This window comes from Miscanthus floridulus, chromosome 6 (genome assembly GCF_019320115.1).
Source record: "Miscanthus floridulus cultivar M001 chromosome 6, ASM1932011v1, whole genome shotgun sequence".
NCBI lineage: Eukaryota > Viridiplantae > Streptophyta > Magnoliopsida > Poales > Poaceae > Miscanthus > Miscanthus floridulus.
Window position 1 is genome coordinate 8,899,540 of NC_089585.1, and position 13,289 is coordinate 8,912,828.

Consider the following 13,289-nt stretch of genomic DNA (forward strand, 5'->3'; position numbering starts at 1 on the left):
CTATTAAATTTGCCCACCAGTAGAACCGTGTGTTCAAGAAAAAATTGCTCACTACATTTCAATGATAAAAATAAGGATGTGGAAAGTAATTGTTTGCATCTGGAAAGACCAGAAGAGGGATTAGAGAGTAGAATTAGGAATGATTAGAGGAGAAGAACGACTTTCTTAGGATTAGCAGCACCTTAGAGAGTAGGGGGTGGTGGCAGCGGACTGCACCGGCCAAGTCCAGGCACAGGGAGGGCCGCATGTCCGCTGGCGGCTCAAGCATAGGGACGCTAGAGAGATTTAGGGTTTTACCCCTAGATTTAGTGGACAAATACAGCCTCAAACATCTGTCCGCTTGCCAAATCCATTGTGCTAGTGCCTAATAACTTGATCTAATTTAATCTACTCGACACTTTGACAATGCCGACCAGGAGCCAGGCCCGGTACTAAGATTTTGGTGACCTGGAGCGAAACTAAAAATACAGACCCTTTTACTATAAACATCAAAATAATCGTAAATATATATAAAGATACATAGATGTATAAAAATTACCAATAAACACTTACAGTGCATAACAACAATATTCATATCAAACAATTTGTACGTGTCACATCAGAAATTTCCTCTAAAATTTCTAACAATTCATAGATAAGTAACTACGCTACATATTGTGTGAATGCATTGATCCACTAGACTTTGGACTAAGAGTCAAGACCGCTGATAGGCTACTTTCGTGCCAACCCGGGAATGAGTAGGACTGAATCACACTAACATATAAGGACTGCAGATACAGAAAAATAGGGAGGGGGGAGTACAAACAGGGGCCTACATAACCTATTCAGCTGACAAGCACTTTCCTTGTTCTCATTGCTTATTACTATAAGCGGTTCCAGTCTTTCCAGTTGAAGTAATGATGACCAGCAGGTTAACGATAATCAATGCAGGCCTTGAGGCCCAGTTATCTATGTACAGATTTCCATTTGGTCGCCTTCCTTTCAGGAATATATATGTATGCAGAACTCATGTTCTCCAAGAAGCCAAGGCATCCTCACAAGCATAGGAGTTCAATGATCCAAAATTCTTGGGCCCATATATGTTGATCCAACAAGATAAAAATCTCGTGGTGGCTCGCTCTCCTCCAGCCATTCATATCTGTCACCTCCAGGCAATATAGTTGAGCCTGCAATGCACCTTTTCAAGTTAGCCGCCAATAGTTTAGTTTTCTTCTAGTACGCTTACAAGTTACAATGTATAATATGATCAAAATTAAACTTAAGGTGTAAGTGGACAATATTAAGAGTACAGTCTTAGCATTTTCAGTTGGGTAGGAGCCTGATGATTTAGAAACAAACAAGGGCATGATGCTTGTTTAACTAACAGAGTATTTTATGGGATTGCAATCATATAATTTCACGGGGCAGATATACGTAGATTTAATAGAAGGGGCAGTACGTGTATAAGGATATGCGTATAAATATCTGATTTGTTCTATACCCACAGTTTAATTTTTATATACATATTTTTGGGAACAAGGATAAGTATGCTGAAGCAAAAGGCATAAACATATTATGTCGAGGCAAACAGTTGCTTTACATAACAACAATATTCCAATACTGTAAGTACTAATATATCAGCCATTTAACTCAGGTAAAAATCTTACCAACAGAAATTGCAGACGAAGAGACATTGTAGTACTGGCAGTGCCTTCCACTACCATCATCATATGGAGGGCCAAGGACATCAAGCACTGCACAAGCATTTTGTGCAGTAAAGCAATGCATATTACCACCATCTTCTGGATATAGTACCAATGTTTCATGAGGTGCAGTCAAGATGCCATCAACCTTCACCTTTGCCAAACGTGGTCCTTGCAATTGAACATCTATGATCAAAGGAGAGAGAAAAGAAAAGGCAATTAAACCCTAAAAAAAAGGCAATTTGTTAAGCTATGTGTGAGAGTGTTAAGCTTAGGGAAACGAACCAACAATACCAGGTGTATCTTGTTGAGCAGCAGCCCAGTCATAAGATTTTATATGCATGGCACCAAACAAAAGCTTGCTGAACACAGTCATGCCAGGGTGATTATGGAGAGGAATGACACCCCTTGAAGGCAAACAAAAGATGCCAATCTGTACAAATAAATACAGCCATATGTACACCTTAGCTTACAAATGTGACAGCTTCAACAATATGGTAAATTATCAAGAACTGTTGTTAGTAGTGGTTAAGCATACCGAGAAAGCTTCACACTTGTATAGGTGCAAGTAAGTGATTTTTGGAGTACCATGGGCGTCAACACGTCGGAAATATGACATGTTGGATGTTAGACGAACATCTGCTGCTGTGATACTATCTGCAGGACATAAATGGTGAAACAAATATCAGCAAAATCGAAATTCGTTTTCATTAGGTGTAACATGATTGCATTGGCGGTCTCTCAAGGATACGAATACCCGTTAGAGAGCATGGGTCTTTGAAATATGAAGGTCTAACACATGTATGAAACTTGTAGTGCACCTCTCATAATTGTAGTTGCAGACCTATGGCAATGAGGTACAGAAGTTGCCACATGTCGGCATGAAACAAAATAGATTGAGGTGAGTTTTAACTGGAACTTGACTAGAAAAAGATGAGTTATATCATTATGAATATGTGCTAAACTCAGCATGAAAAAATATTTTACTTGTGGGACTCAAAGAAGAGCCGTGTTAGCTCGTATGCAAGGACTCATACTAATTAGCTGCACGATAGATCATAGAACTAAAGATAGTCCAATCACTATCAGAAACCGGCACTTTGCCGAGTGCCTGCAGCACTCGGTAAAGCCTGAAATACACTCGGCAAAGCCTTTGCCAAGTGCCACACTCGACAAAGGGCACTCAGCAAAAAATTAATCGGCAAAGAAGCCTTTGCAGAGCCTTTGCCGAGTGCCGGATGCCGGAAAAGCACTCGGCAAAGATTTACACTTGGCAAAATGAAAATATGAAAAAACCCAAAAATAATAGCAATTTTTTTCCAGGGAGGCCGTCACCGGCCAGCGCCCGTCCGTCTCCATCGAAGTCACTGCATTTTTCGCGCAAAATTCGCGGCTAACGCGGCCGACGGGATTCAAACTCACGACCTCTCCCTCGCGTGTCTGCTGCTCTACCACTGCACTACACTGTCACTTGTGTCTAGATTCCGTTATCTATCCTCATATATTATACTAAACCGAGAGTAAATTGCTTGTTTGAGACCCTAAACAAATTCAAATCAAAAAGTGGTCAACTACAAAGTTTCATAACTTTTCGAGATCTACAATTTTCATTTAGGAAGTTTTTCCATCCGAAGTCATTTGAAAAATTCGAATTTCAAATTTGAGAGATTCAAACGTAGTTTTGCATGATAAGATGATTTCAAATCAAAAAGTTATCAACTACATAGTTTCATAACTTTTGGAGATCTACAATTTTCATTTAGGAAGTTTTTCCATCCGAGGTCTTTTGAAAAATTCAAATTTTAAAATTTTCAAATTCAAACGTCGTTTTTGCATGACAAGATGATTTCAAATCAAAATGTTGCCAACTACAAAATTTCATAACTTCTCAAGATCTACAAAGTTTATTTTGGTCATTTGTTCATCCGACATAGTGATAGTAATATTGTTCACAAATCTTATATATCTCTCTTCTACTTTTACGAAACTAATACGAGAGATATGAGAGAGATGTAGATTTTATGAACAATGTTATTGTCGCTTTGTCAAATGAAGAAATGACCAAAATAAACTTTGTAGATCTCAAGAAGTTATATAACTTTGTAGTTGAAAAGTTTTTCATTTGAATTCATTTAGGGCCTCAAAAAATGCTTTGAAAAAATGATTTGCCGACGGCCAAAAAAAATGCACACGGCAAAATGCCTCTTTGCCGAGTGTCAAAACAAAGGCACTCGGCAAAGACGCATTTTGCCGAGTGCCAAAAAATGGCACTCGACAAAATACATCTTTGTCGAGTTGCCGAAAAAAAACACTCAGTAAAGCCATCTTTGTCGAGTGTTTTTTTTTCCGAGTGTATTTTTTATTTGGCACTCGGCAAAGACCGTCTTTGCCGAGTGCCCGATAAAATACACTCAGCAAAGCTTCCGGTACTCGGCAAAGTGCCGGTTTCCAGCCGTGAATATGTGGGATTGGTTGGCATAAAAGGCCTAAGGATACCATTTTAATAAAGTACAGAGACAACAATGCAATGCTTTATCACCAGGTATCTGCAGGATTAACGGTGCAGCTTGTCAGAGATATGCAAGGAGCAATAACTAAAATATAGTGATATGATGTGTGCTAAGGTGTACCCAAAAAGAAAACCAAACAACCAATTAGCATACATGTAGACGTAAACATAACACCATAAGCATCTTTCGCCACAAACATCACGGTAGATCAATGATGAATAAGCAAACATTATCAAAAGGATGGTACAACAACAGCTTCCAGCATTGGCCTCGTCATTCGAGAAATGTGCTCAAACAGACTTGGCAAGTTGCCATTAAGTAACTATTCATGGAGTACCTCGCAAGGTCTTGGTGGCCAAATGAAATAAAAGACAACACTAGCTAGCTAGTGCAGCTCCAAGATGGACGTATAGTACGTCTTGACTGCATCCAACCCCGGCCCCACACAAAACGAGACAATACCAGCAGTTACATCATATGTATGCATAATGCATATACCATGGGCAGTGCTATTCCGATCCATTGGTTGTTTGTTAGTTTACTTGCAGAAAGATTCTCTTCGTGGGAAGAAGCAACGAGTCTAAGTTAGCAACTGCACCGCATGCAGTTCCACGTTTACTAGATGAGTATAGAAAGACCCTCAACATTTTTCTTTTGAGAGGCTGAATAATTGTGATCCTTATTTCCACCAAAGTGTAATTCTCACAAATCAAGCAATCTAGTTGAGGTATCACAGGCCGGATCCATGACGTTCCCCCGCCCAACGATGAACTACGAGTCTACGATCGCATATAATGTGACATGTGGCTGGCTACACAGCTATGACGTCGAATACAAACCACGCATAGTTCACAGCGCACACAGCAGGGCCATGGCCACACGCACAAGGTTACGAGAGTACGATCTCTGGTACTGGAACGACGATGATGTGGACGACAGAAGTCGGGAATCAATCAATTACCTAGAACGGACTTGATCCTCTCGACGCCGGCCGGCGGTGGAACCGCGCCTGGACCAGCTCCGGTAAAGACCTCGAGGCACGCCTCGAAGAGCCGTTGCACGGCGGTGGCGGGCGCGGCCATCGGTTCGGGCGCCCCCTCGCCGCGCCGCGGCCGTCGCTGCCGCCGCCGCCCGTGAGGGCCGGCGTCTCTCGGCGCCCGCCTGCTGTCTTCCAGCTCACGGAGGCCGCCGCTGGACTCCACCCTCATCAAAGCCCTCGCAGTCGCAGGAGTGTGAAGGGCTTGGAGAGAGCTCTGGACGACGGGCCGCCAAAAGTGCAGGCGTTCTGATTGAGCTGGGGAAACTTAGGAGTAGTCGAAGATTTTTATAGTCGAATTCAGTCGAAGGTGGTGAATGGTGACAGGGAGTCTTCTATATTGCGAAATAGTGGTACTGCTTTTTGCTACACAGCCCGGATTGTACCAGCATAATACTCCCTTCAGCCAGATACTACTTCCATTCCCCGGACAGACATGACAAGATCTCTCAAATTATACTTGAACTATTTATTTATTTTATATTATATTACTTATATTTAATCTAATAGTACATTTAACTATCAATCTAACCATATCAAGTTTATTATATAATAATTAAAATTGTTAGCTAAAATTATTGATCAAATCAAAGATTTTAAAGTTTGACTCTTTTTGTGCGCGCCTTATAAAAGAGAATGGAGATTGTATTATTTTAGATTGCGTGCAACTGGTCAGTTTAAATTTTAACTAAAAAAACATCTTGTGTGTAGATTTTAGGCATCTAACTAAGAATGTTATGAGTAGATTTGTTTGAGAAATAGTTTTATAAAAAATATAACTGCATTATATTATAAACACATACAACAACAAAAAGTAGGAGTACTAGTCAAATTATGTACTGACAAGTCAACACCGAAAATGCACATACTCCCTTTGTTCTAAATAGTGGACGCTTTAGCTATAAGACCTAGACAACCATTTGTCCATATTCATATCTAAAGTGTTAATTATTTTGAGATGGGGAGAGTATATGTCAATCTTTTTTTTTCAAAACACAATATGGACATAACATATACTCATAGACACCCACTTCGCTTAAATTATATCCATATAAGCAACTCCAAGAGATTGGACCACATGTCATGAGATTGATGAATGAAGTATACCACAATAATCCACGGAAGAGCAATAATGCCAAGTCTAGTGATTGAATCTATGTGGTAAGTCAGACCATAAACCTAACTAGCTAAACTACACTCAGTTTTCACATACACATCATTAGTATCTAATCCGTTCACAAATAACGGCATTTGATCAAATATAAGTTAAACGTATGAATACTTTAACCATCAATGAAAATTCAAAATATTTGGTTTGGAAACACAAGTCATGCACGTTTGGAAACATTAAAAAAATAGATATTGATCATGTGGAACTTTTGCATCCCAGATATATTGATACATGCCAAAGTGCCCATGTTGTTAGTAAGAGCTTAGTAGCCACAGCCTTTCAGTAACAATGCTTGGTCCGCTTAAGTACCTTCCAAACGAATGACTTCATTAGCCTAAGCCCTAGAAAAATGAGTACTCCGACTGCGTTTTCATCGTCGTATTCTGTTGCCGCTGGTGTACACCAAGGAAAATGGTCAGCTGCCGGCTGTCGGAGAGGAAGACGAAGAGGGACCAAACCAGAGACCATCGCATCAGACATTCCTGTGGGCTGGGCAGGGCAGCCAAAGCCAAACAGCTCTGGAAAACTTGCAGGGGCCTGCTGGGGTCCTTTTCTGCCTTCTGCCTTCTTGTTGCATGCCTATTTTGCCATGTACAATGCAGAGCCAGGATCCACGTGCCCTCTACAAGTATGCTGCCATAGCTCTTGTCGCCTTCCACACAGGATTCCAATGGATAAAAAGGCCTGTGACGATGACCTGTCTGGGCATGTATCAATGCAAGTACTTTTTTTAAGCTAATCGCTTTTGCATTTCTATTTCTTTTATATAGAATTCTTTGCTGCATATAAAGCATAGGGATTGTCTGGTTGTTCCACGAAGCTTTGGAGTTGCAGGCATAAACAAAGATCAAAACAGAGGCGCATTACTCGTAGCTTTAGCATTATCCTCACCAAGTCCAAAGCAACACACACAACACACCCAGCGGTATACTGATCAACACCTGCGGCGCCCACGGTACGGTAGGCTAGGCTTGGTTTGGCCGTGCTAAGGGGGCTACTCGCCGCCTTCTCCGGCTATCTTGTATTGTTTTGAACTCCTTCCCTCTACCCGCTCGCGAAAAAAAGAACCACCTGCGGCGCCCACGGTAACGTAGCCTCTGGTATCACTTCTAGCATCTCGTAGTACCCTGCAGACGTGCACGCATGATGCAAGCACGCCGTGCACCCAGGCCCAGTTGACAGATGCTCATTCTTTTTAACAAGGGGTGCTCACTTCACTTGGCACATATCCTATATACAATATACTGCATAGTCCAGGGGCCAGATGTATGTACTTATTAATCTTCACAAAAGAATTAATCAAAACTGGAACAACTGCAGGAAGCCAAAACTGGAAGCTCTGCAAACTTCTCTCTCTTCAGTCTTGTCATACAATACAAGTTACAACTGCAGGAAGCCAAAACTGGAAGCTCTGCGAGATAGCAGAATTAATCAAAAGTCTTCTTCCTCACTCGTCCTCACTGTCCTCGGATTGCTGGAGCCTCCAGAACCTGGAGACCTCCTTCTCCTTGCCTGGCAAAGATACAGGGGCAAAGTCACGGTAGTGCAACACGCTGCCTTCTGGAGAGCAGCCTGCCATGGCAATCCTGTACCCGTCCACAGCCATGGCTGACACCCTGCTCCGCACGCCCGATCTTGAAGGTTCACCACAGCCCAACGTGTTCAACAAGTCCCCTGTCCGCGTTTCCCAGACATGGACCTGGCCGTCTGACGGCACTCCAGTCACCACCTTGTATTGATCCAAGTGAAGCAATGTCACTGGGCCATCTGATTGCATTTCCGCCACTGTGTTTGGGAGTTCTTGAGCCTTACGGATGTCCCACAGAAGTGCCCTGGTCAACAAACAACAATGAGTAGTAATGCAGGTTTAATGATCTCAATCAAAGCTACAAGGTTAAATGAAGTCCAGCGCTTGCAAGGATTTTGCGAGCTTACTTGTCTTTCGTGCCAGTACATATTAACCATTCAGAAGGCAGCATCTCACAAGAAAGTATTCTATGGTTGTGGAGCGCAAGAACAGAAGCCTTCTTCATTGTCCTCAAGTCAATCACTGTCACTTCAGGTCCAGCGGCGATATAGCAAAGGGATTCATGACATTTCATAGCAATTGGTGGCCCATTTGAGGTGAGGTGAGTACTGCCTACACATGATGATGAACCACTGGAAGGAGCCACCGTGTCCCAAACTTTAACCTGATGCAACATACCAACATGAGAAGAATGTAACATGGTTCCTAAGGAAAAAGGACTTGCATCGGCATCAAACCACTGTCCGAGATGATAAACATACTGCTAAGGTAAAGCCAGTCAAAAAGAAGAGAAGATATGGTCATTGACAAATTTATCTTTAAATTATTTTTTTCTTATTGTGGTTTGCCAGATATATTTGTGACAGATGTCCCAGTACCTTTGAGTCTTTGGAACAGCTCACCAACAGGGAGGACTTGTGCCTGAAAGATAAAAGGAAAGGAAAAGAAGGGTTAAAACTAGAAATTTGTTTTCATGGCCATGTTTGAAGATGTCATAGCATACTATGAGTAGCTTTTCTCCTTCAACATATAATGGTACGTGAAGCAGTGTGAAGTAAGAAACATATGCTGAAGGCAACTATTATGAGAATCAAATTATATGAAAATTAATACTTCAAGCAGAGTGCCAGAACATGTATGTTGTGGATAGCAGCACTATACACATTGTAACAGTATAGTGAACTTCATTCAGATAGTTTGACAGTTCATACGACGCAACAGATAAAAATAACAGTGCCTTTTCATGCCCATGAAATGTTGCTATTAGTGGGTGATTTTTCGCCCTCGTACTCATAGACCATAGGCGAATGGTGCAGTCTTCCCCTCCACTTGCAAGTACTTTAGATTCACCATCCATAAGCAATCTGTCAGCCAGAGCAGTGACAGGCGCTGAATGGCCCTTGTAACAGCGTGAGTAACCCTACGTAAAAAAAATGTTGAAGGCCAATCTAACAGCAGTTCATGTGTCCAATAAGGATAAATGTGAACTAAAAGGCGTGTATGCAATGCACTCAGGGCGTGTTTGGTTTGTGACTGGCAGGCAGATTCTCGTCCAGGCAACGATCGTGACCTCAGGCGGATGAAATCCTACGCCTGGGATTGCTTGCCTGGCCAGGCGTTGCCTGGGAGGCTTGAATCCAAACAAGCCCTCATTCTATGCAAATTGGACATGTTTTAAGTAAAATCAAGTAGAAAAGCTTGTGATAGCCAATCATGAGGGTTTGCATTCATATCACATCACAGTGGGCAAAACCTGTATCAGAGGGGGTAAACCCATACCAGAGGCTAAGAAAGGAAGCTTATATCATAAATAGACGTGGAGATTTGAAAAGGGGAGCAAAAAAATGGAAGCAGTATCCACATTCATCTGTGTACCAGTGGGATTTGGAACTACAATCGTGTCTCGAAAGAAAGAAAAGGTTTAAAATATATTATTTCAAAACCATAGAGGCATAGAACACAGCAGATGTACTATTGTAACTTACGCTGTCCAAAATTCATGCTACTATAAATAATAATAAAGTTCACTATGTTATCCCAATCTTTTGGAAACATGTATATGGGCATTGTTATGCTTTCAAATAGTAGTTTGATACCATGGCAGATCTACAAGCACCTAAGCATACTGGGAAGAGGCTCGAAGCAACTAAGCATACCCTGTAAAAGGTTAATCCTTAAAGGAGGAACAAAAGATATTGTACAAAAGCAAGAGCAGCATGTTAATAGCCTTGTGTGGATTGTGGAAGCACATGGAAGGCTGACAAGTTAAGGTGAGGAAGCACAGCAGCACAACTTTATATAATAGCTACCAGAGCTGGTGCAGAGTGAAGGTCCTCACAATGTTGTAGGAAGAAAAATAAGATCACAGTATACATACAAATACACAACAGAAGCCAGGAATTAAAAGGAAAACAGCATTACAATATGTGAGGTGGATGCAAACTAATCCCACTTTATTTAAGATTTCAAAACAGGGAAGGCTTTCTCGTTGTTGTTTTGTCATTATGGGGATATCCCTTCAAAGCATGTTAAAAATTGCAGATGTTCATAATCAAATGCACATGCTGTAGCCTGTAGGCAAGGAGAGCAGTACCAGTGGGGTACTGTAATGTTGAAATGAGGTACCTTCCAACAAAGACGGATTGTTCTGTCTGTGCTTGAAGTGACTAATGCTTTTTCATTTTTTTTGTGTATCACTTCGAAACAGTGGGGTATCAATCAGAGAAAATAACCTGCACAATTAATAAATAATACTTTAGAGATCTCAACCACTGCTATTTCAGCTATTTAAGGAGTGAATCTAAGTAGCAGTATAGCATTATCTGCATTAGCAGTTTAGCACTGTAGCTGTATTGTAGACACATGGAGAAATTGAGAGACTCGTCATCAACAACAACAACAACAAAGCCTTTAAGTCCCAAACAAATTGAGAGACTCATGATTCAGGGAAAAGGAGAAGTATAAATATAACTATAATATAAGACAGTAAAACATATAACTTTTACTCTCTTGGCCATTGTTTTATAGATGAAATAAAATCAAGGGCTTAATTTTCAACCCTTAATTCTCCGCACAGATTAAGAATAATTATGATTACATGAGAGTGAGCAATACTGCAACAGTTATTTGTTTTTCAGTTACCTCAGACAAGTGATCCTTGCACTATGATTCCTGTGGATTTCCGCCATTTCAGTTTCTGGCCAATTATTATTCAGTTTTTTGGTTGCTGGACCCTGCAAAGAAGAAATTACACATCGTGTGTAGGTTCAGACAAAAAAAAGGGTTATATTTCAACTCACTGGACAAAACCAGATGGAGTTCCTATCCAGCATTAGATGGCTTGGTGTTGTTTCCGCAGGATCTAAGTAATAAAGAACTGATATGGGGTCACCAAATTTAATCTGATGTATTTCAGTGTGCCTATGGATGTATAGTTCTCTTAGCCCCAAAGCATCACAAGGCACTTTCTCAAATGGCCATTGATCCCTGAATGTTTAATAAATAATTATGCGAAATAAATATAAGTAGGCTATAAGATGAACATAGCAATTTTTATCAGCAACAACAAAGCCTTCCATTCCCAAGCAAGTTGGGGTAGGCTACAGATGAGACCCAACAAGAGACAAACAATGAGGATATAAAATCAAGCGGTATAGATAGGTTGATTTGCTATGAGTGATGCACCCCCAACGGTTTTCTTGAAAACATATGTCACTATCAAATTTCATGTGTCTTAGCATTAAAAGTAAACCATGTGCATAGTCATTAAAAATAACATCTCAACCCCTGGACAGAATTACATAATCCATTTGACATTGTTCACTGCTAATTTGAAGCTTCAACATCCTAATTTGTCATGGAAGACAGCACTGCCGTTGTCATTCCCTGTCCCCAACATATAGGCACTTCGCAACGACACTCAAAATGCATGCTCACTTGGTCAGCGCTGAGAGACACCAAAAAAATTGATCTTGTTCTGGCACTACAAAATTGTGTACATTTGCCGAAGGTTAGAGTTGTGTTCTAAAAATAAAGATCATATTAGGACACTTTGTGTAATTCTGTAGTGTCCAGCAGCAAAGATCATGTCTCATGGAAAAAATCACGGGATTGTGCAACACAGAATTCCAACTTAATTGCTCAAAGAAGGCACTTGCTAATCATGAATAAATCACAAGTTTCACAAGGATGACCCTCTACAGAATGTGGAATTGAAAGATTTGTCCCACTACATTTTACGAACTGCAAATTAGGGAGCTTTAGAATAAAAGCCGATCCGAACAACTAAAAATTAAGGAACCCAAATGATTGTCCTCCCCTCCATGTTTACGCTTTCCTAGGCCCAGCTGCCACCAGAACAACTAGCATAGGACCCGGAAGTAACAAAACTCTGTCCAAGATTCAACCCTGCTCCATCTCCCAAGTCCAAATACCCATCACCGATAACCCAAGAGGAAAACTATTGCGCCCTAAATTTTGCCCTAGGCGAAGGCAAACGCGCAACTAGATGTACCAGCGGATGAGGAATCCCAGATTCTGAATCATACAAGAGGGAAGCGTTAGAGTCACGACCTGAAGAGGCGGTACCAGACCGCGTCGCAGTAGGCGGCGGCGCGCAGGGAGCGGCAGGACATGGAGAGGCTGGCGACGTCGCGGGCGCCGAGGTAGCCGGCGCAGTGAGCCAGCACGTCGCCATCAAGGTCGGCGAGCGTCCGCACAGGCGGCGCCGACATCGCCGGCGAGGAGAACACTGGGCCTGTACAACAGTGGGCCGGTGGCCACAGTTCCAGGCGGCGCGGCGAAGGAAGAGGAGGGTTTTATCTGCCATTAAAAAAGTTTACAATCGTCGACGAGCACTTAAAAAGTTTAAGTTTTTATAGGTGTCATTGCTCTATTTTTTTTTTCTTACGAGCCATTCCATTTACTTTCTATTTATTTTTAAACATTTAGGAGCTCTGCCACGTGGATCCGACCAGTAAAAATATCCAAATACCCTTCTCTCCTAACTTACCCCTCACGGTCACGGTAACTCGACAGTTGTTCGATTTCAGCCATCCGAAGACCATCCAACGGCCCAAACGAACCGATCTCCGGCGTGGCGCTGTCGTCGTGATCTTAGATGAGCAGGTAGTGGAGGAGGAAGGGCTCCTGATGCTCCCGCAGCAGATCCGAGAGACGCGTGACGGCGGTGCAGCAGTTGGTGGCCATTGGAGCCTTGGAGGCAACGGAAGAGCTCCTGGCGTCGTGGTCTTAGAGGAGCAGTGGAGGAGGAGAAAGTGCAAACCGCGTGGCAGGCCGTGGCAGCTACCAGCTAGTGAACGAGGGCACAGGGCAGCCATCTCGTTCTCGTCTCTAGTGGTAG

At 42.0% G+C, this 13,289-nt stretch overlaps 1 protein-coding gene and 1 pseudogene across 1 annotated transcript; both read right to left on the bottom strand.

The window, feature by feature from the left end:
- Positions 1-1,050: 1,050 nt before the first annotated feature.
- On the bottom strand, positions 1,051-5,400 carry LOC136457570 (plant cysteine oxidase 2-like). Its single transcript, XM_066457604.1, has 5 exons — positions 5,154-5,400; positions 2,221-2,339; positions 1,977-2,115; positions 1,647-1,868; positions 1,051-1,166 (listed from the first exon to the last, which is right to left on the bottom strand). Exons 1-5 carry the CDS (start codon positions 5,398-5,400, stop codon positions 1,051-1,053), a joined length of 843 nt encoding a protein of 280 aa, XP_066313701.1.
- Positions 5,401-7,386: 1,986 nt separating this feature from the next.
- LOC136457571 (uncharacterized) lies at positions 7,387-12,763 on the bottom strand (annotated as a pseudogene).
- Positions 12,764-13,289: the final 526 nt, after the last annotated feature.

Coding starts and splice junctions, on each gene's coding strand:
- LOC136457570 (XM_066457604.1), bottom strand. CDS start 5,400: ATGAGGGTGGAGTCCAGCGGCGGCCTCCGTGAGCTGGAAGACAGCAGG. Junction 2,340..5,153: donor GAGGATCAAGTCCGTTCTAG/GTAATTGATTGA, acceptor TATGTCCTGCAG/ATAGTATCACAGCAGCAGAT. Junction 1,167..1,646: donor TTCGTCTGCAATTTCTGTTG/GTAAGATTTTTA, acceptor GGTGCATTGCAG/GCTCAACTATATTGCCTGGA.